The following is a 22,974-nucleotide window of genomic DNA, read 5'->3' on the forward strand; positions in this document are numbered from 1 at the left end:
GAGAATGAAACTTGCCCAGCAGTATTTCTGTGAAATATGGGATTCGATTGAACTTTAGACTCATTGCAGCTTTGCTCAGTCATAAGCACGAACAGCATCTAGGCATATATACAAGTACGTCAATGAAATTCTGGCATAGTTAATTAGGTGGACGTGCATGGAAAATGAAATATTGCTGTCGTTGAATCCTGAATTGGCATAGGACAATGTGAGGACACCTTTCGCTTGATTCTATTTGCTAATCATTCACCTTACCGTACTGGTCCACAATACCGACGAATCACGATAAGGAAATAATTAGAACATAATCATGGCGTTCTCTCGGCATTAGGCATTCGCGCATTTTGACAGAATATACGTCAAAATTTTCGGCCAAATTTTTACTTGCTAATATCGTCGTTTGAATGGCACAATAACCTGGCTTATTACAACTGCAGTCCGCTGTAATCTTATGTTTTAATAACTGAAATGACGGCATGTGCACAATTAAAAAACTATCCGTTGCTACAGCCGTTGAGCGTTGTTCCTTACGAAGCAAGGTTACAGTGTCAGCACTACACGTTCGTTAGGCAGCTCGGTGGCTCAGTCCATAGAGTTAACTAATAAATAATTTATATAAGCTTTCAATAAGGCAGCAGGACCACATGAAAGGGTTGTAACTATAACGTTGTTCTCATGCTTAACTTCTGCAATGCGGCTATTTGCAGTCAAATCAATAAAATATGCTTATTCCTCCAATAGAAAATTCCTTTGCATAGCTTTAAAAAGAGTTTGTGCTGATTTGCAGTAAAAATAGCTTCAGGAAATATTACATATGCAATTAGACCTAATATTTTACCCAAATTTTAAACTTAACTAAAAAATGTAGTTAAAGCGGTTTACAGATTTATTTTCTTTTTTTTTGACACACCGTCACTAATCCGGATCTTCTCTTCAACTCGTATTCCTGTTTATTCTACGTAAGTGGTAAACTAGGAAGATTAGGATCATGCACTCTCGAGCTTAAGCTCGCGTTTGAACGGGACGTACAGCATCTGCAAGCAAAGTAATACTTCATAGTGGCCCTATCAATCACCGGTAAAATAAGTAACGGAAAAGAGCTCGACTTGTACTGCAACACTTACGCGGCATGCACTTTCAAAACAACAGTGCGCTCGCGTTTCGGAGCTAACTAAAGTGCAAGGGATCGCACAAGAAAGCCTGGACGTTGTACTAGAGTTCCCGAAAGCGCGTTTGTTTGGATAAAATTGTGACGTCAACTCCATCGCCTAAATGACGACACTAGAATTAGTGGAAGAAGTACGATAAATTTGACCAAAGCGAGGCTACGCTTGTCGCAGAGAGTGTTAGACATCGCCTTTGGGAACAGTTCGTTAGTAGGCGACAGACATGTAGGTGCGGACAAAAGTTAGTTCTTCGTGGGTCTAGAACTTTATGATACTTATGATATTTTCCATCCGCAACATACCTACTGTCTGTACCACATACCTCGCAATGCCGCAACCTCCACGCGGCGTTATGCCTTTCGGCGGCCTAACATGTTGAAACGGAAGCAGACGAGAGCTACACTCCCCCCGCTTATAACGGGGCTCCCGGATCGCACTTCCCTTTTCAAATTCCGGGATTCCTTCCAAGTTTTCGTGAAAAACTGAGCGCGGTTCCGACTGACAGCAGTGACTCCGGGCTCAGGGCAGCCCTTGCTACGGTCCAGAAGTCGAGACAGGCGCGGCGCCCACGATTCTTAGAAGCATGGCGAGTGTGGAGGCGGTTCGCAGTAGAGTTCGCAGAAAGGAAGACTTTTTTTCACAACGTCCTCGGGCTATCAAGATGTACACTGCCGTCACTATTTCCATCGTAGTACGTCACTCATTAGCGACCAATAGGGAGGAACCACGCCACCTCGCTGCCAGCGCCTTCACGGCTCCACGTCCTGCTATGGAAGGAATCCCAGAACGTGTCGAGAGCCAGACTCGTGCAGAAGCAACTTCTCCGGGCTCCGGCGCAGCCGCTGCTGACGAACCCTGCGAGCGCGACGCCTGTTCACTGTCCGGCGGCAACGAAGATCGTCGAAAGCGGCTGTGAAGACATATGGATCAGTCGGGTGAGCTCCCAGTTTAGCCTGTTTCAACTTTTCAGTGTGGTCACATTGCGTGTTGCCGCCTTCCCGCAAGACCACTTACTGAAGTGATGGTCGTAAAGGAAAGTAAATCGTCAGGTGTGCCAATGCACTTTCTATGACCAGTTCCTATCTGCACACGCGGTTTGCGATATCAGTGATGTTTACATTATACGTGAAGCAACCATCTGGAAACCCATTTTCGGAGAGACCATATGTTAGCGTTCAGCGCGGCGAAATACCACCTTCTTGTATTCCTAGTGCTGAAAGAGCGAACTAACAAATAAAAGTACCTCTTAACGGAATACCTACTGCTATATTACACAATTTACTTGGAATCACCCGGAGCCCAGGATGATGCGTACAGGCAAAAACGCAGAATACGGTGAACTGAGTATGAAAGCTCAGCTAACGAAGCTCGGTTAGCAGTAAAGCACGAAGCAGCGCGAGTAAGATGAAGACAGCAACCGAAAGCACGCACGACAGGAACAGCGCTGTACTGCCAACTGGAAAATTTATTTGAAGATCAAAGCAATGCTATGCAAAATTGGAAACGTCAAGAAATGCAACACGAATCACGAATCTGATTTCACGAAGTGTACCTCTGACGTAGTTTACGAGATACCTTTAGATTGCGGAAAAGTGTACATCGGGCAAACCGGGCAATGTTTCAATGACAGAGCTTGGCAGCATGAAAACAATGTAAAAAAAAAGAATGCACACCAGCCATTTAGCTGCGCATTGCAGTAAATGCTCTTGTACCCCAATGTTCCATGACACTAGGTTTCTGAAGCACGCAAAGAGTAAAAAAGAAAGAGAAATTGTAGAAGCTTACTACATTACCAAAGAAGGGCATGAATGCGTTAGTACAGCGTCGCTCAGCCTAACAAAACATGAGACAATTTTTTTTAGATAAGCACCTATACTTGTAGGCAGTACGCATGCGTTACAACCTTTTGTTATTGGTGTTTTTGACATGTTGTAAAAGTTGTGTGATCTTTAAATTAAATTTCCCGTTGGCAGTTCCCACCCTGTTGCGTGTGTTTCCGATTCTAGTCTCCGTCTTCTTCGCGCTGCTTCAAGTTTTACTCAAGATGAGCCAACTCACCCAAATCAAGTTGTTGCTACGCGGTCAGAAACTCTTTCGTTATTGCCTCATCGGGAATATACGGGATATACGATTACTGTTGCCAGTGGCGGTTAAGATTCAAAGCGCAGAATTGACTCCTTTTTTGTTTCCAGCTGCAATATTTATGTGCAGGTGGCAACTAGGCTAGCTGCGAAAGCAGCTGGCCCAAATCGTGTTTTTCTCGAGACGATACTGGTTCGAGCGCATGCGGAACCTGGACATCTGCTCCTCGCAGAATTAACGGGCCTATTATTCCTGTTCGAAACAACCCATGTGTGCGTGCCGTGGGGAGCTAATTACATTCATGCACCCTTATGGGAGCACGAATATAACCTTTCCCGAGTTTGATTGTACAAATCTGCAGTCCTATATGGTCACATACTTTGTTGATTCCGCTCGCACGTAGTCGTAAAGAACGAGGAAAAAAATACTACTAAACGAAACATTGATTCAGTGACGCCCGGTGAAGATTCCTAAGGTGGGAATCGTGAAGCTCGTTTCAGCAGCGATCGCTTATCTCCAGCCGAAAGTCACGCTTTCAGACAGCGTGCCACTTGCAGCAGATAGAAACCGATGTTCGGCAAATTAGCTCATCCCTAACACGCCGTGACCTCACCTTCTATATGCAACAGCAGAATTCTCTGCCACCGCGAGAACAGCATTCGTGATTCGTTTCCTTCTCTATGGCGTGGATGCGAGTCGCGATTCACAGCCGAGCTCGACTGGTGGCAAGTCGGGCGATTAGACGAACGAAGCGTGCAGCATCTGCGGCATCCATTGTAAGCGGGTCACGCAGATTCCCGGCCAGGCATCTACGTGGCCATAGTGCCTCGCCGAGGTTCGCTCGATCGCATTAGTTCCGAAGCATGGACGTGGTCCTTTCTTATTTCTTTGTTTTGCTCTAAGCGCCCCGTACAGTCGTGTTTCACAAGGATGGTAGAGGTCAATTAAGATCTGAGATGCCGCTTTGTTGCATTTTATTTGATTACCTTGTCTATTACTCTATATGCGGTGGATCTAAAGGCCCCGCCTATGAACGTAGCCACACGAAATATTATCAATGCTTCTGACATAGTAGCGTTGTAGTCACGAGTAAATGACGTAGTAGTCTTTCGCTCATACATACGACAGAGGTGTCGATGTGAAATATCAGCTCATGGTACATCAGATTAACCCTTGAGCGGTCCGTTTGTTGCGCAAACTGCTTGTTGTGCTTGCGATCTTGGAAATGTGCAGTAGATTGTTTGATGTATGCCATATTTGATTATCTTCAGTAAATTTGGACACACTGTGACCTGCGTTTTTGTCAGTTGGTATGGAAAAGAAACGTAGCAGTGCAACACACTATGGCTCTGCACCATGCAGCCTAGCGGTTATTGTCGTCATGAAAGAGAAAATTGTCATCCGCCCGAATGTACGGGTTTCACAGATGGTGGTAGATAGACCGACCGACCCGGAAAAGTGTTGGTCCCGGGTTCGAAGCCCGGACCAGGACGAATTTTTACTCAGCTACGAAGATTTCTGCCTGAGAAACCCGTATCGGTTTTCTTTGTGGCTTTGTGCTACATTCGTGTGGATGACAATTTTCTCTTCATCATACTTCTTCCACCTCGTTTGATTCCGCACAACTGATTTGTCATCTTCTTGTCATCATGGGGTCAATTTATCAGTGCGTTGTATCACGTCACCATCACGGGAAAATAATTATTTGATTCAAAGAACAACCTAGGGTGCTGTGTGGTCCTTACGAACAGCATAACTGGCTGTAACACGGTGGTGTGCATTTATTCATCAGGGCTTTGATTTTGTCGTCAGACGTTAGGCCTCATGTTAGCCTATGAATTTTTGTCATTGAACCAGTCCCCTGGCAGACAGGGATGTTAATGTAGATATCATTGAACAATACCCCGTTCTCGACTACTACATATTTCTGCCCACAGTTAACACGCAATGTAGCCATCGCATAATGAGGGACATTTAATTATATATTGTCAAAAGGAACATCCCGTGTTGCAAATGCTGATCTGCAGCATATATGCTAAGTGAGAGCACGAGATTATATTCCTGTTACACATACAAAGACTGAAACAAAACAAATGAACAAATGTTCGGTTTTATCAGATCTTGAAGCTAATAAAATTATAAATCACGAATCAACAAACAAACGAAGGAGCGTAAGAAAGAAGCGTCGAAGGAAAAAAAAAAGCCAACTACCAATCCTCATTAATCCCGCAGCTATACACAAGAAAGTAGGCTAAGGAAAACATAAATGTTTATTCAGTGGTACTTTACGTTGAAGGGTTCTTGCTCCTTATGCGAGAATGCCACAAGCAAAACACATCCGGCAGCGTATAGGTAAGTAGCTATAGGAAAGAATTATAGTAACGACTACCGGGATCGCTTCCCGGTAGCACGCACCTGTGCAAGCGTAATCCGGAGACCGTAAATTGCGCGCAGGGTTACATCGTCATCTGCGGGATAACGTCAAGGAAGATTAACGGCCGTATTGGGATGCATTTATAGCCGCTTCTCGGTCCATGCACATCTGCTGGCGCGAAAAAGCAACCAGGAGTTGATCACGATAAGTAGCGTGCCTGTAGACGCCTCCAAGCTTTTCTTGTGCTTTGTGGCGTAGAATACTGCCGTAGTATGCACACCTGTCCTGCTCAACCACAGGGCCTAATTAAGGTCCACGCCCTTCCGTTGCGTTAAACACCCACTAACTACGCCGGTCAGGTGAACTGCGTCAAAGACCACCTTAGCGGGAATTTAGCTTTGGACTTTTTGATATTGTCACTAGTAATTATGCCAGCTGGGGTTATGAGTGTCACAAAGAGGAGGTTAACATGTCAGCGTATACAGAGTGCGTGGGAATAGTGCTCGCATCGTTGCAGCAGCCAACAGCAGCTATGTATCTGCCTCCGAGCACGCCTATTGCTCAACGCTGTTCTTGTTGCTAAACAATGGCTTCTATCCATTACGGAGAATATGCCGCAAAGCAGGCGCTTTTGCAAACTATATTAGCGATAATATATTATAGATGTTTCGGACACTTCAGTATTTCTCGGGTTCTCTTTCTTTACTTTGACATGCTTCCACCATCTCTAACGCGCCATTATATTTCACCCCTCTCTTCTTCTTCTGACAATTATTACTTACTACTACTACTTTTACTAATAGTTATACTAGTACTTATACTTATAATACTAATACTTATACTTACTACTACTACTACTAACCAGCCGTGGTTGCTCAGTGGCTATGGTGTTAGGCTGCTCAGCACGAGGTCGCGGGATCGAATCCCGGCCACGGCGGCCGCATTTCGATGGGGGCGAAATGCGAAAACACCCGTGTACTTATATTTAGGTGCACGTTAAAGAACCCCAGGTGGTCAAAATTTCCGGAGTCCCCCACTACGGCGTGCCTCACAATCAGAAAGTGGTTTTGGCACGTAAAACCCCATATATTATTATTATTATTATTATTACTACTACTACTACTACTACTAGTACTACTACTACTACTACTACTACCACCACCACCACCACCACTACCACTACTAAATTATGTCGCTTGCGTATTCGCACAATGCGGCAGACTGTCTCATCAGAGCAGCCTCAGAGAAAAGGTCACTCAGCGTCATGGCCAGAACTTGCGTAATAAGCACAGCCACAGTGTCAAGCAAGCATAAGAGGCGCACACCTCGATCCTAACGCCACAGATTTGTTTGCGCCTGCATCGCAGTGCTCCTCAAAACCGACTGGCAACAAGTCGAACCTCGTGGAGCGACGCCCTTGAGGCAATTGCGAATTCAACCGAAATTGCGCAAACAAGAGAGGACAGAGACACGCGCAAGGTAGGGAAGGGGGTTGCTTAAGCAACCAGCTACGCGCGCAAACTGAAATAAAAAGAATAAAGCGACACCAAATCGACGTTAAAGAAGTTACATATCGAAAGGGGAGTACAGAAAACGCCTGTGGGAGTGAGACGGCAACAAAACGCGGAGAAAATGAAGAGGCACATAGTGACCGCTCGCAAACAAAAGGAGGTTGACCGGAGGAAGAAAGGAAATTGAAGAGAGCGAAAGGAGCGAGCGAGAGCGGCTGGAACGGCGTGCTCGCAGAGCGCAGGCACGCAGAGCGGGTCGCGAAAAGGTGAGCCGCGCGCCTGGTCGCGATTAAAACGCGACGGAGAATGCCCGAAACAAAAGGAATCGAGTCACTGCTGCCCCCTCTTGCAAGCCTTAATTAATTCTGGGCTGCCCCCGACACAAAAACGAGGCCCGGAGCGCGTATAAGGGGGACCAGCGCGCTATGCAAACGCAAAAAGACACTGTGCTCGAGCCACGCACTCGCCTGAGAAAGAGGAGGACGGGGGGGGGAGGGGACTGCACAACGCCAAAGGCGAGCGATGCGGTGGCGGCGGCGGCGGCGGTGGGGGGGTTCTTCCCAATTACGGGAAAACGCCCTTTGGCCCTGTGGGTCGTTCGAGCGGCGCGGCGCGCGGCACAGGATGCGTTGCGAGCGCCAGCGCCAATCGACGCAAACTAAATTACGACACACACGCACGCACGCGCAGCCACTGCCGCCACGTACACGTCGCATCGGCAGCAGAAGCGGCGGTTTAACTTTGTTTCCTGCGGCCCGAGCTGGATAACGCTCATAATGAACGAGCCACCTCCGTTCACCCGCTCCGCACGCCGCCTGCGGATGCTGCCAGCGGAGAGGGACGCCGAAGGCTGTGCGCGTTGGAGGAAAGGGAGAAGAGGAAGCGGGTGGTGTCCTGCCAAAGGCACGGAGCGGCACGTTGTGGATGACGGCGGCAGAAACGCACGCACGATGTGCGGGGTCGCTCGCACCGCCGCGTTGCTTGCTTCTTCGGCGAATACCTTGCATCGGTGTACCCGCTCGTGACACCTAGCGGAGGATGAGGGAAACTGACAGTTCTTCCTCGGGGGCACGTGCAGCAGTGGCTCTATCATTCACTAGCGTCGAATGTACTGCCTCGGTTTCGCGCCTCTGCATCCGTAGATGCGACATGTGCGTGCATAGGATGGTAGAGTATCAGGTTGCGTGCGTGTGTGCATGGTGTGTGCTTGCACGCGGGTTGGTGTGCGTACGTGCGTTTGCGTGCGCGAGTAGCTGCACGTCTTTGCAATGCGAGGTGTACACGTTTGGGGGCGTACATGCGAAGGACACTGCGGGCCGTTTATTCGACGCTCGCCCTTACATGATGAACCGAATCTTTCGTGTAAACGACACAGTTGCTTGGTAAGATACCTGTAATTGGATACCTGCGACCAGTTACTTCGCGAAAGTTACAGTTTGACCAGGAGTTTGTTTCGCCTGACCTGTATACCACGATAGGTGGATTTCAGCGTGTCAAATCAGCGATATTTAAAATAAAATTTTGATGAAGGGACATGCTTAAGGGAACATAACTGTGCTGGTGGGTACAAAATTATCTTGCATTAAGTTACAGTGAGGTTTCACGATCTAGTTCACAAACAAATATTTATAAGTTCTTTCACAAATAGGTTCTTGTATTGAGCACTAACTGCATGCCTATCAGCAGTATTGCACTTAAAGGTAATGCAGTCTCACTGAGAGAGTGTGTATTATGGTGTCGGCGAGTTCCCGCATTATTTTGCTCCTGCAGGTTTCTTCCCCAGTCAGAAATCTTTCCCCAAACTCTTTGTTATAAGATACCCTACGTTGTAGCTCAGTCTTGCCACATTCAAGTGCTTTCCGTCTATTTGCCAGAAAAGGACAATGTATACAGTTTATGTCGTTTATACATCGTTAGCGGCGGCAGATCCCCGCTGCCACCTTAATATCCATACAAACTTTGTGTATATGAAAAGTACCTACTGCTTTGACATAACATCGGTAACACTGTGAAATTTTCTTAGTTTAGGTTCTTAGTTGTCGTAGTAGTGGTAATCAAAATTTCAAAGATGTCATCACAAAAACTCGACACTCTCCTATCAGCCTTCTTGAAGTACGTTCACTTGATCGTCCCACTTAGAGGTTTATAATCAAACAGCGCATTTCCTTCTTTATAATCTGTACATGTGGCATGACTATGGCTGTGCACTAAACAGCATTAAATCGGAAAGTTATAGAGAGGGAGACCACCTTTTTGTCATGTATATATACTAACCCTAACTAAAAATTAACTGCCGCATGCCTATGAGATGTTTTGGTTCATGTGATCATTGCTCCTTTCTAACTTAACATTAATGACTTCTCGGGTTAGAGTACGTCAAACTGCCGATGGTCATTTTGATAATAATATAAAGGGAGGCGCCATCGTGAATGTGGCAGCATTCGCATAATGGTTACGTTATTTTATATTTTGCAACTGCGATCATATGCTGTAATATCATTACTTGTGTGCATGCAAGTATGCGTGAAGATAGTTCTTTAACCACAAATTTAACCGCCTAGCCGTTACGATGCCATTCTGAGTCACACATAAGGGCCTGTCTACAAGCAAAAGTTTTCCGCCGTTCTGCGCTGGCTTCCACTCTGCATGCCTACATAGTTTGAAACGTATGGCTTTTCTCTCTTTCTCTCTCTGCATATATATATATATATATATATATATATATATATATATATATATATATATATATATATATATATATATATATATATATATATATATATATATATATATATATATATATTTGTGTGTGTGTGTGTGTGTGTGTGTGTGTGTGTGTGTGTGTGTGTGTGTAGAAATCGTGGGGCTTTATTTTTTGAAACGGTTCTCCTTGGGGTGCACGAGTGGCGCACGCTATCCGGGTCCATCAATCCCGTTTGTCTCCCTTTCCGTTCCGCCTGCCCTCCCCATTTCCCGAACTTCGCGGCTGCACCTCTCCACCACTGAAGCGCACTTCCCTAATCGCGCGCCGCTCGTTAGGAGATGCCATTTTGAGTAAGAGCCCCATAAATGTGATTACAGCTCATTGAAAAGCTTGTCCTGCGGCCGCATAAAGCACAAACGAGTGCCGAATGCGCGCAGATCCGCGAATATATAATCAGAAAAGAGGGTAAAAAAAGAACGGTACTTGCGCAAAAAAGGACAGGTAATATAGAAAGGGAATGAAGGGAGAACCGAGTAGATTTGAGGGAACGGAAGTGGATTTTGCGTTGCCGTGGAACCCGAATGGCTGCTGCGTGTGGTCGAAAAAAAATAGCTCTGGGGGCGGGTATGGAACAGGGCGATCGGTGGCTAATAGAAACTGCGGACGGGATTGGAATGTTTTAGTGGCGTGCGAGGCGCATGCATCACGGGGGATGGGAAAATGCCGGACGCATTCATACTGGCGAGCTTCTACATTGTCTCGCTTCCTTCTTTTTTTCTTTTTACATATTTCTGACCTTCCGTCTCCACGTCACGCAATGTGAAGCTCGTTCACTGCGCCATGAAATAGGTAGTGCGTCGTATTGAGCTACGCCCGGATAGACTGTTCTTTTTTTTTTTATTCAGTCCCTCCCACCACCGAAGTAAAGAAAAAAATCTTAACGAAAATCCCAGTACCTGGCTCTGATGTAATTTGCATTCAGATTGGATTTTAGGAATAGCAAGCATTTTGATTTTCTTCTCGAAAACCTTGACTCTCTCGGGAATTTGATGAGGTTATGCGCAGATACCTTGTACGAGAGGATAGTGGCTTATCGACGTCCTAGTTACAGTATAGGTTTGCTAGACTCGTGTTCGGCACATATGTGCCCGTATTTCTTACAAGCTTTTCATTGATTAGTGTAATGCTACATCTTACAAGTGTGGTAACTTCGAATTATCAAAGCTAAATTAAATTCCTGGTAGTTAGGACACTTTGGACAAGCCACGTTAGGGCAGTGGCTAGGACCTGCACTGCTGATCAGGTCACATGTTTGATCGGTGCCACGGATGCAGTGTTCCTATCGGGGCTGAATGCCCAAAACAAAAAACTGATCTCGTGTACCGTGCAATGAGTGCACATTGAAAAACTCCAGGTGGTCAGAATTAAGTTGGAGTGGCCCACTAAGGCATGTCTCATAATCATATCCGGGGTTTGGCGCGGAAAGTTACAGAACTTAATTTTAGTATTCGTCGGTAAGACCACAATTTGGGGTGGTACAGATGGCCTCAAGTAAAAACACACCAAGTTGAGAGACAGATTTCGTGCCTTTTAGCAGTACCTAAATATCGTTTACAAAGAAGAAAAAAAACAAGAACAAGAACACGTTTGCGAAGAAGTTACTACACCAGATAGCCACCTGGCTTAGTTATATTTCTCACCGCTTCCTAGGCATTACTACCGACAGATCTTTCATGGCGACCCCGCATCGCATGCTTGAAGTAGAAACTTACCTTAATCACCCATTTACTTAGGTTTCTTGCCGCTAAAACGTTGGGCACATCCGTGGCATCTATGCTTCAACTATACAGTATGCCCTTTCTAGGATACTTGCAATATAGCACACCTCTGCTGTCCAATTCTAACAAAAATAACATCCATGTCCTACAGAGCTTTCAAGGCCAAGCCCTTCAAACATGTCTGGGGCTACCTCAATGTGCTTCAGCCGTAGCAACAATTGTCACCGCGAGAGACCACCCAATAACGACTTATACAGCTGTCGGCACACTCCGGGCGCATGTTCGCCGTGTATCCAGAGTCCCTGACCACCATCTCGCTCACTTGCTTGAGAAAAGACCCAAGGCAGCGTTTTCCAGGTCAGTTGCGGCTAAGCAGCACTCTTTGTGATTGAGATACTCGCCCGCAACAAGTACGCCATCCCCTCTGTGGTGCTTGAAAAAGCCTCCTCTGTACCTTGCCGTTGCCCTAATTTCGAGGAAGGCTAGCCTGATCACCGCCACTCTCAAGCAGATCACATTAGCGCTTTTGCATTGTTCGTACGTTAACCGAATCCATGTTTACTCGGATGGTTCCGTCTCGGAAGGTTCAACGGACTCCATTGTTATGCCACCGCAATCGGTCGTCATCAAGTTTAAGACTTCACACGTAACAACATCTACAGGTTCCGAACTGGCCGCTCTTCGCTCTGCTGTCGAATACATTGAGAAAGAGCCGCTTAGCAAATGGGCAATATCTTGTGATTTGAAAGCAGCCCTCCAAAGGTTGCGAGGAATACGACGTGGTAATTACGAGCAGCTGGTGTTCCAACTCGATGAAATTTGCCATTCCGCTTCTGAATGAGGACATGATGTAATCTCTTAGTGTGGCTGCCGGGATATTATGGCCTCGTTGATAATCACCTCGCCGATGACGCTGTCCGACGTGCTCTGGCTGGCGCACCGACACTCCTTATACCTTTATCGAGAGCAGACGTTGCAAGAGAGCTTCGCAGTCTCGCTCGTACCATCACGTTCAGTCACTGGCATACACCACAGAACTCTACCTGTCTTTTATACAGCCCCGACTCGTAACTGAATCTAAAATTACCAGCAAACCTTTCACGACATGAGACAACACTGCTGTGTGGGCTCTGCGTAGGAGTAGCATTCACCAACTCCTAGAGCTATCGTATGACTCACCGATGTGTGCCAAGTGCAAGAGTGAAGAGACCATCAGTCATCTTCTGTGCCATTGTTCTCGCTCTGATAACCAAAGTCAGACTCTCCAGTGTGCCTTTAATAGACTGGATGATAGACCATTCACAGAAGCAAAGATCTTGGGAGCCTGGCCTCACATCACAGTCCATTAGCCCAGAAAGCCATTCGAGCGTTTCTTCACTACCTGAAGGCAACAGACTTGAGTGCCCGACTGTAGACATCCTGCACCTAACTTAGTGTATGTGAAAGGACGATATGGCACGGCATGGCCACAATTAGTACATGACCGGGGTTGTTGGAGAAGCATGGGAGAGGCCTTTGCCCTGCAGTGGGCGCAACCAGGCTGATGATGATGATGATGATGATGAAAGGACGATAAAGAGTGATGTTTTCTCTCTCTCTCTTGCACCCCTCCATCCCCCTCTCCACATGTTTGGTATCAAACTGGACTCATTCTGGTTAACCTCCCTGCCTTACCTTCCTTCCTTCCTTCCTCCTCCTCCTCCTCATCCTCCTCCTCTCTCTCTCTCTCTCTCTCTCTCAGCATCCTCTGGTGCTCTTTTATTTCCTCTCTTCTCCTGGACTCCCGTTACCAGCCTCCAGTATTTAAATAAAACCGATAACTTTGTTTCTTTATTCATAGTCCACGATGCAGTTATTGCAACCATCAAGGCTTCTTACGAGGTGTTCGTAGGGCAAATGCGTCACCTTTTCTTTAGCGTGCAATTGTAAAAAGTGCTGCATATGTTCATCTGAAACTAAAAATTGCTGCACCTTTTTTGTCGCACAAGCTGCAATACATTTCGTAATTATCTATGAAATTATATATAGTTCTAGATTTCAATGTATCCTTTCCCAGAGGATATTGACAGGATGACCTTTTAAGTTGGCAGGTTTATTTTATAGAATAATGGCTTCAAATGCAACCTGCAAAAAATTCGCTTCTACACGCATCATCCCATAAAAAAAAGAATATTGTTCGTAGTTGTTGTTATTCATGCAAGAAGAACTTAAGTACTATTATTTTTTGCCGAAAATGGCAGGAAAATGTCCTAATATTTTAGCTTCAAGTTATTGTCAATAAATTGTACTATAAGCTGTAAACGTTTCATTCTAATCTAGCAAGTAGGCTTCCGAAAAGAATACACCAAAAATATTAGGAATGCAAGAATGATGGTTCGAGGAAAATGCATTTTAATGCTTCCACGTTCACCGCAATTGTTAAAAACGCTGCAGCAGAATGTAAAAGAATGCTTACTTTCTTTCCATCATTCTTGTTCTTGTTCCTTAGTGAAATGGCGCAACCAAATCTGGGGGATAGGCCATTAATCGGGTGGTGAAAAAGCTGTTATTCTTTTTTTCAGAAACATAACATGATACAAGATAGTTATATCTTGTAAGTATGAATTAAAATGTCCACTGTTACAGACAGGAATGATCAGATATCTGAATATTACAGTAAAATTGCGTGAGCACACGAAGTAAAAGGAACAATTTTATCACGAAATTATTTGGTCTCGCGCAGAAAGTTGCAGAGGGCTTCACAAGTGTTCCTGTGGCTGTAACCTAGTACGGTAGCTCCAAAGGAAAGAGTTACCGGAGGAGTCAAAGTGAAGCCAAGATTATGGAAGGGCACTCTTGAAAATATTTTCCTTCATTCCCAAAGCCTTTCATTAGGTTTCTTTTACTTCTTAGATCATTGCTTCCAGTACAGCTGCATTAATGCGCTTTGTGAACCCTCTCGTTAACAAATCAGGCGAGATGGACCTCAGTGAATAGAAGTGGTTTGATGCCAGGTGCACTCAGAATAGAATTTAGTGCTGCATTTTGATCACTGTCCCCTTGGCATGTTCTTTTGGTATGTAGAGCCGCAGCGATGAAGAGAAATACGCAGGTGAATTCGGGCACATATCAATCAAACAGTCACGTGGACGTTATGCGCTGCAACGAATCTATAAACATAAAAGTTTGCAGGTACAACTAACAAGTACGTTATAATACATTAAAAAGAGAAAGCAGGTCACTCAGCACAGTTAAAAACGAAGTGACGTTTCGGGATCTGTATCGATCCCGACACCTCCCAGTCTTTCATATATCCGTTATCCTCTCTCTCTATCGGTACATGAAGGCACCCAATTTCAGAAAACATCCAGGTACACCGACTTAAACAGCTAAAACGACATGCAAACACAGCGTTTTTTTTTTTTTAAGCTGCCAGGCTGCACGAATTTGACGCCATATATAAAGACTCGGAGTGGCCGTACGCACTTGTCCTTGCATTGCTTTCTTCATGTGGCTAAGTATTATTTTTTTTGGGGGGGGGGGAGGGGGCTAAAACCTAAACATCAACTCTTCGTTTGGTTTAGACAACCATCCCATTTTAATATAAATGCTTGAAGAAGATATGCGCAGTTATGTTCTGCATCTAACATGCGACATCTCACCCGTGTATTCTCTCTCAGGTAATCTTTGATGTTTATACCTACTGTGACTACTCTGGGCGAAAAAAAGAATGGCACTAAGGATATTCTGTGCGGCCGCAAACTACTTAAGTTATGGCCACAGAAAGATAGGACGGATATGGCTGTGATTTTGTGACCCCTGTGACCCTGTGATGTGTTACCCCTGTGAATGGGCAAAGGCAAATAGAAAATTTTAACGATGAACATCACTGATAAAGCGTATACTGCGGCTTGCGCAAGCTCTCAAAGAGGTGCGACGACCACTGCGTTTATTGCTACTTACTTTCTGGCAATCAAGATAAATTCCTTTTCCTGTTCGAGGTCGGCAAAAATAAAACAAGTCACTACTTTAAAAAAGAAATCACACCGAGCTCACAAGAGAACATCTCTGGGGATACAGCGGAAGCTGCGACACTCGTAATCCAGACACAACGGCCAGACAGAGAACCCCGCGAGTTGACCGCAACTTCTTTCGCCAGGCGTGCGAGACCCTCCATCAGGCGCCTAATGAAAACGAACCGCGGGCTCTTTCCGCAACAACGGCGAGCGGCGCAGCCACACATCTTAGTTCCTTTCCGGCCGTCTTGAAGACGACTTCTGCGGTCTGTCGTGTCCCCAGCGGAGACGCAATAAGACTTTTCTTTCTTCGGCCAGAGGAGAGGCAGCAGCACCGACAGCTCAGCACTGTGCTCATCAGACAAACGGACAGATTTGAAAGAAAAACAAAGCAAAAGCTGATACCTTGCGTCTTCTTCCGCGCACTCCCAATACCGAAACCACCCACAGCACACAACAACATACGTTCGTATAAGAACAGGTGTACGCCTACTGGCTGGCACGCGCACATTGACAGACTTGAACGCACCACGCAGGCAAACATACGCCCGCACGCGCGCACGCACGCACTGTCGCACTCTTGGAGGTTCGTGCACAAGAGAGGCGCGGATCTGAGAAAAATAGCCGCATCCGTTTTCTAAGTAAGCCCGAGCAGTCGCGCTGAAGCTGCCGGGATTCGTTCAGATCGCGGATGGAGCTGGGGGCACAGGGAGCGAATCGTGGGCTCCTGCGTCCGGTGACTTGGGAGGACACGTCACGCGATGCCGCGTCCCGCGACAGGAAATGGCCCTGGATTCCCAGGGGCTTCCGCGGGCCTCCGCGAAACCGGCGACGCCACGACGCGGAAGTGATGGCCCCCTTCTGGCCCCCGCAATGCCCTCTCGTCCTCTTCCCCACCTCTGACTGACGCGCTGCAGGAGGCGAAAGGGCGGCCTCGCGTATCTTGTGCGTTGCCTGTAGCCCGACGGTCCACAGCGCGCGGCGGTCAAAGTGGTAATAAGGCTGCTCGCTTAAGGTGCGCCGAAAACGAGGGGGACAGGGCCAATTGGTCACGTTGCGGCTGGAAACTCCTGCTGTGCTTCTACCACCTCGCGGGGCCCCGACAGCGTGCGGGGACGCCTGGCCCACCGACGGTCACTATCGCCCTTTTCTCGTGCGCTTTTTTTTTCATGCTTGGTCTCATTGCCCAATAGCGAGAACGAAGAGAAGGGATAAGGGAAAGGCAGGGAAGTTCATATGTTCATCACAATTAGCTACCCTGCTTTGGGGAAGGGGAAGACGAGAACAAGAGAGGTTAGAGCAGGGACAGAAGAAAAATCTTCACAGCGGGTACACACGTGCTATTGCTCTCGTCGTTGAGCATAATCGAACGAATACCGATGCGCAAATCAATGAAGCGAGCAGCTGTCAGGAGTCACGGATCCCTGTGATTCCTTACTTTTCGCAGCGTAAGAAGAAGATGAAAAAAAAAAAAGCTTGAGACAAAATACCGGCTCAATTTTCGCTAGGCAGTATAGGAGGTAATTAATTGTAACTTATTTAGAGTTCGGAAAAGAGGGTGGCGTAGGAGAGTAGGGGGCTAGAGGGGAAAGAAAGATGACTTTCTTTGTTACTTACCAGGTTTCTCTTACAGTCGGCGAAAGGATATTAGTAACAGCAAATGTTGGGGTAGGTTTCTTTTATTAGCACGCGGTACGGTCTTGAAGACAAAGATACTCGTACGTCACATGACGAAAAAGACGTTCACATGTCCACTCGTTGTCTTTCTGCTCAGTAGCGACTCGAACTACAGCGACAATAAGAACTGAAGAAAAGGTTGATCGTAAGATGGGACGAGCTATGATTTTCGGAGGAAGTGAGCGAAATTAGGACACCATGTGAGATATGCCATGTAAAAAAAAAGCCCCCCCCCCCCCCCTCTCTCTCTCTATGTATGTATATATATATATTTTCTTGTTTAAATGACATTACTAATCATTGCATCGGCAAAATGAACTTGTGTTAGAATACTCACGATGAAACCTACGGCTCCAGCATACAACCACGAAGTGAGTTAGCATGTTTTACTTACAGCAGAGTTATTAGTTGCTGAAATCAAACTTTTGTAGTTTCTCTAGTGGTGTGCGCGCTCGAAATGTCTACTGCTCGAGGGTTTAAAAAAAATATCCACTGGGCAAACATCACGGCCCCGTTACCTCTCACGAAACCATCGTGCTTCTCTGTAGAACTGACATGAGGTGTCTATCATGGCCACAATATATATACATATATATAAACTAAGAAGAAATAATGCACACAAATGAGAAAAAAACATATAAAAAAGAACCTCTGGGCCACCCCAATGCCGGGGCGAGTGGCGACGAGTGTTTGCCGCGCTAAGGCGCGAGTCTTGTCTCGTCTAAGTGACCGGCCGTGTCCGGCCTAATAAAGCTGGACCGGGCGGCCACCTCACGTTCCCACGCCCGATGCAAGCGTGTGCGTACGCGAACAGCTTCGTGTATATATACGGCGTGAGCTCCGCGTAGTATGCCATTCGCACGCCGTGCATCAGTTTCTGTTCGATCTCCGCAACGCGTTCCTCTTCTTCGTTCACCACGATAGGAGGACGTCATGTGTCCAACGTGTCGCCGCTGCCATTTGACAGAGTGTTTGAGAACAGTGCCACACGCGCGTCCAAGCCGCGAAACAGCTTTGGCGGAAGTTTTCGTCACCAGAAAATTTATGAGAGATAAAAGAAAGGTTATGTAGGCACTTCGGATACGCCGGTTGCTCCTTTTTTTTTTTGTCAGTTAGACTTCAGTAAGAAGAGTTAGGCAGTTGGAATATGCCACACTACAAGAGAGGAGCATGTTGTGCTTACGCAAAAAAATTAATAATGAAAGAAAAGCTTCGTATTATTGTAATCTGTGAATGTTCACTCCATTTAGAAAGACAAACACACTTCAGGAAAAGCTCTTCACTAGTCCACTCCCGAGTAAGTATTCTGAGGGGTCTCAGTCGTGTTTCAATTCAGCTGCTGGACACGAAAATACAACCCTCAGGTAAAGCCTGTATATTTATCGTTGGCCAGAAAAGCATTTAGATTTTAATTTGTGTGCGTGTGTGCGCGTGTGTGTGCGTGCGTGTGCGTGTGCGTGTGTGTGCGTGTGCGTGTGCGTGTGCGCGTGCGCATGTGCGTGCGCGTGTGCGTGCGCGTGCGCGTGCGCGTGTGCGTGTGCGTGCGTGTGCGTGTGCGTGTGTGTGTGCGTGTGTGTGTGTGTGTGTGTGTGTGTCTGTGTGTGTGTGCATTTTTTAACTGTTGGCTTTCAATTCATACCATGAGAGCAACAATTCATACCATGAGAGCAACAGAAAACTTCACCACCACCCCTCCTAAAGTTATATTTAAAAAATTGTCAACGCTATCAGGAGGACGGATGTAGAATACTACTACGTTATGTGATCATGTCTGGTTTGTTTCAAAAGTGTCAACATGTTCCCGCTCGCCTGTTTGCGTTCGGTGTTTTTATGGAAGCAATTTTGGATAATAAACTTTTAACTTAAACTGTTTTTCAGTCCACGACCGTGCAGGTCAAGGATCGTTGCATAAATCATACTGTGATGGAGATTATTTACCAAGAACCGGTTCAGCGGGAGAAACTATTGAGCGATTTCGTACAACTATGAGGCTGATATGAAATACAAAGTGAATGAAGAAAAAAAATGCAGTTATAAAGCACATGTTGGAATTTATGTAAAGCGAAGTTATCGTCAAGCGGGCAATCACATTGTTTTGAACTAACGGTGATGCGTACAATTTTGTTTACTTTCCCGCTCTGCGACGTGTAATTTCATGAACTTTTTTTGTTGATTCACTATCAAGATCAGAAACTTTATCATCATGCAATTCTTTGTGTCTATGCACTACATTGCTTACAGGCTATATCGAAATCCCATAACTAAGTAAGACAAATGCGCAGTGTAGGATGTATAAGCAGAGTTGTCACAAGCATGGAAGGCAATGTATGATGCTTGCCGACGGAAGATGAGCGGTTATGACAGGTGTATGCACAGAAACGTACAAAACGTATCAAGGAACACTTAGAGATTCTGTACCTCCTGTGTCGTACTTGTACATATACCCATTCTGGAGGATTGGCCAAGAACGGACAAACACCCAGTGGCACATACGGAAGGGATAAATCACAAAACGTAAAGCAAATGAAAGAATCTGTAAAATATTATTCACCAATTTATTAACAGGTTGGTGTGCTTTTGATGTATATATGAGCTGGCATTATATGTTTAGGTTTTACGTGGGAAGTTATTTTTTTTTTGTTGCTTAATATAGAGATGGGCATATTTGGTCACCATACTAGGTTTATGTAAGCCGGTTCACGGGTGCATTCATATGGCCTTTGCATATATATCCACAAACGTACCCGGCGAGGTAGCTACCGACACAACAGCAACGCTAAACCCGGCAAAGTAGACGAAGAAAGCTTTGTTTCAAAAGAAATCAACCGACTTGAGCGATTCCTCCGACGCTGAATTCATTTAACGCTACAGCAGTACGCTTCACAGCGAACACCACCACGTTCTCAAAGACAACTTTACGATGTGTACAACGTCACCATCGACCATTGTAGTATTGCTCATTGCGGCCTCCAAAATACACGCACCGATACTTCCACTCTCAGAAACGGGGCATAAAACTGCTCACGTGTTGCCGAGCTCGAAGAATGCGTGATAGATCAGTGGTTTAGTGGCTTCAAAGAACATTTTCACACTGACGTCAGTTGGATCTCCAAGGATTTGTTTCCCATCGCGCACTGCGCTGTCTTCTCCATTTGGTGAGGGTAAAGTTGAGAATGATGGGATAGCCTTGCGAAAGCGCAAAGGAAAGTACAGGCAGACGGACAGAGCAAAATCAGTCTTCGACCTCTTAACAGCTATCAAGGAATCTGTCCAATGTGTGAATCGATCTTCATCGAAAATGAGTCTTACAGTCACACGTATGACAAACATTTGAAGAAGTATCGAACGGGTCTTGGGACGTAGTACAATATATGCTCGGGGAAAGAGGTGGGATTCGTGAAATGCGCGTGTGATTAGGAGCTGGCTGAGTTTGCAGTAACAAAAATTAGAGTAGCCAAAGCGACCTACAAATAAATCTTAAGCAAACATAAACACGGAAAGAACGACAAAAAACGCCCTTCGTTAGCTCCTGGCGAGGTAATTTCTTAGTCGCAAGAATATATGTGTGCCTGAACCATAAGGAGCAGTGTAGGATGAAGTTCAGTCACCCAACCCCAATAGCATAAATGTTTCTCTTTTTCTCTCTCAGCAATATTTTAGACACGTTCGTGTTTCTTTATTCGTGGACAATTTCACTACACGTAGCGGTTGCACACTTCTCTCCTTAGGTACGGTGACCGTAAAATGTAGTAACCGTGGTCTGATATTGAATGCTCGAACTCGTGCTCAGCCGCAGCGTGCAATAGGCTGTCCAACTCCGCTGTGCCTGACGGTAATTCCACCTGACCAAAACCAACACACATTGCGCAAGTTGGAGTCAAAACAGAAAGGAAAGGAGAGCGTGGCTCTGCCGGAACCCCAAATGCAAATCCCTCAGACAAGAGATCGACCCACGGCCGTATCCCCGTCTGTCTCCGGACGTGGTACGTACGACATAAGTCGTGCGACGGATCCACGGGAACTAGAGCGTGCTGAAGATGCGAGCGAGGCAGGGAGACGCTGTAACAGGAGGCCGGAGAGGAGGCACCGGATAGAGTAGCTGGAGCGCAAGCCCGTTGGTCGGCCGGCCGGTCGGTCCGTCCGTCTCCTCCGCCGGTCTTCCTGCTGTTCGGTCGGGTCGGTCGGCGCGTACGACTCAATTATCGCCGAAAAAAGCGTGATCGATGAGGGAGGACGCCACGACGCGCCAAATCGCATTACTCAGGCACGGCTTTAATGCGTAATGATGAAAGCTGTCCGTTGCTGCTTCCGATTACAGGCACCGACGGTGAATTATTGAGTCCGCCACCGCGGATTCGTGTTCTCCCTTTCCTCCTCGCCCATTACCGGCCTCCTTGCGCCGCACATATAACCCCACGCGCGGCCCGCGCGAGACCCCGCGAGGGCGCGCCAAGAGCCCTCTGGCGCTCCGGTGTCGGCCGGCTCGAACGGCCGGTCGGGACAGCGTAACAAGTTTACTGCTGAAGCCAGAGACGCTGCCAGGTCCGCGTTTCCACGTTTCTTCAGTTCTTTCCCTCCCTATCGGCTCTCTGCGATGACCGGCAGGCATAGACGGTGTGGCTGGCTGCTCGTTGCTGCTGTGCCGTTGCCCGAGTTTTGCAACCATTTGGCGCCCGGGCACGTGGGAAGCTATGTTGCGCTCAGCCTCAATTATTTATGGTCGGTTGCCGAGTGGATGGCCGCTGGCCGGATTTTCGGACGTTTTCGATATGTGTGGATCTGTCGAAAACGTGGTGAGAAAGCTGGTTCTTTAGTTTCTTCGTGTCGATTTGGTGCTGCGCGTGGGTCGAGAAGTTTGCGGGCGCAGTTTTATTGAAGGTTACCGCGCACCCAAAAAACGTGCAGGACGAACCTGTCTTAGACCATATTAGCCATTACTGTGCTGGAAATAAATCGCCATCATATCAATCTTTGGTAATAAACTGTAATGAGCTGCTTTGTTCCTTCTGTTACCAATAACACCAACGCATCAATAAAATAACATACCTGCTAGCAGGGATATGACCACTCAGATTTGCGGCACGCTCATGACTAGCGCAAAAATTGGGACTTTTTTTTTTATTTATACTAGCTATATGACTTCCATGCGGGCGACTCAGTCGTATCTTCTTTGTCGAACCTAAGAATGCAAAATTCCTGCGACATGCTACGTAAGACTTAAAAGGGGGCAGTGCTCGCTGCAAAGCAGACGTCATGAAGGTATTGCGCTCAACAACAACAACAACAACAAAAAAAACACCGTATACGAGAGAAATAAAACATAAGCACGAGAGGTTCAGCAGCGCTGTACAGCCGGAATAATGCGATCTTGAACAGTTTATGCTGATATATCATATATGTGACGTGCGATGTGCAGTGAAGTGCGATAAAGCATGTCAGTCATATGTTTGGTTTGTGACAATTGGAGTTTCAAATGTCGTCATTTGGCAAACCCATCGCTTTCAAGTCATTGCTCTTCATTTTCCCAGCATCGCTGTTCCCAGCCACGAGCCTTTGCACAAGATGATACCGCAAAGATGCGTACACCATCCGTAAAGGTGCTCTTCCATTTCCAGCCTGCCTGAGCCAATCTCAAATAATATAATTAGTTGAAACGCGTCAATGAGAAAATTGGAGAGCGACACAGA

General features: G+C 46.4%; 1 protein-coding gene across 1 annotated transcript in view; it reads left to right on the forward strand.

The window, feature by feature from the left end:
* Nucleotides 1-1,907: 1,907 nt before the first annotated feature.
* LOC135898765 (uncharacterized) overlaps nucleotides 1,908-22,974 on the forward strand; it is a 138,011-nt gene continuing 116,944 nt past the window's right edge. Inside the window, exon 1 of the mRNA XM_065427905.1 lies at nucleotides 1,908-2,101. Coding sequence (XP_065283977.1) covers nucleotides 2,089-2,101 — 13 coding nt within the window. The 5' untranslated portion in view covers nucleotides 1,908-2,088. The remainder of the gene's footprint in view (nucleotides 2,102-22,974) is intronic.

This window comes from Dermacentor albipictus, chromosome 3 (assembly GCF_038994185.2).
Source record: "Dermacentor albipictus isolate Rhodes 1998 colony chromosome 3, USDA_Dalb.pri_finalv2, whole genome shotgun sequence".
In the NCBI taxonomy this organism is placed as follows: Eukaryota; Metazoa; Arthropoda; class Arachnida; order Ixodida; family Ixodidae; genus Dermacentor; species Dermacentor albipictus.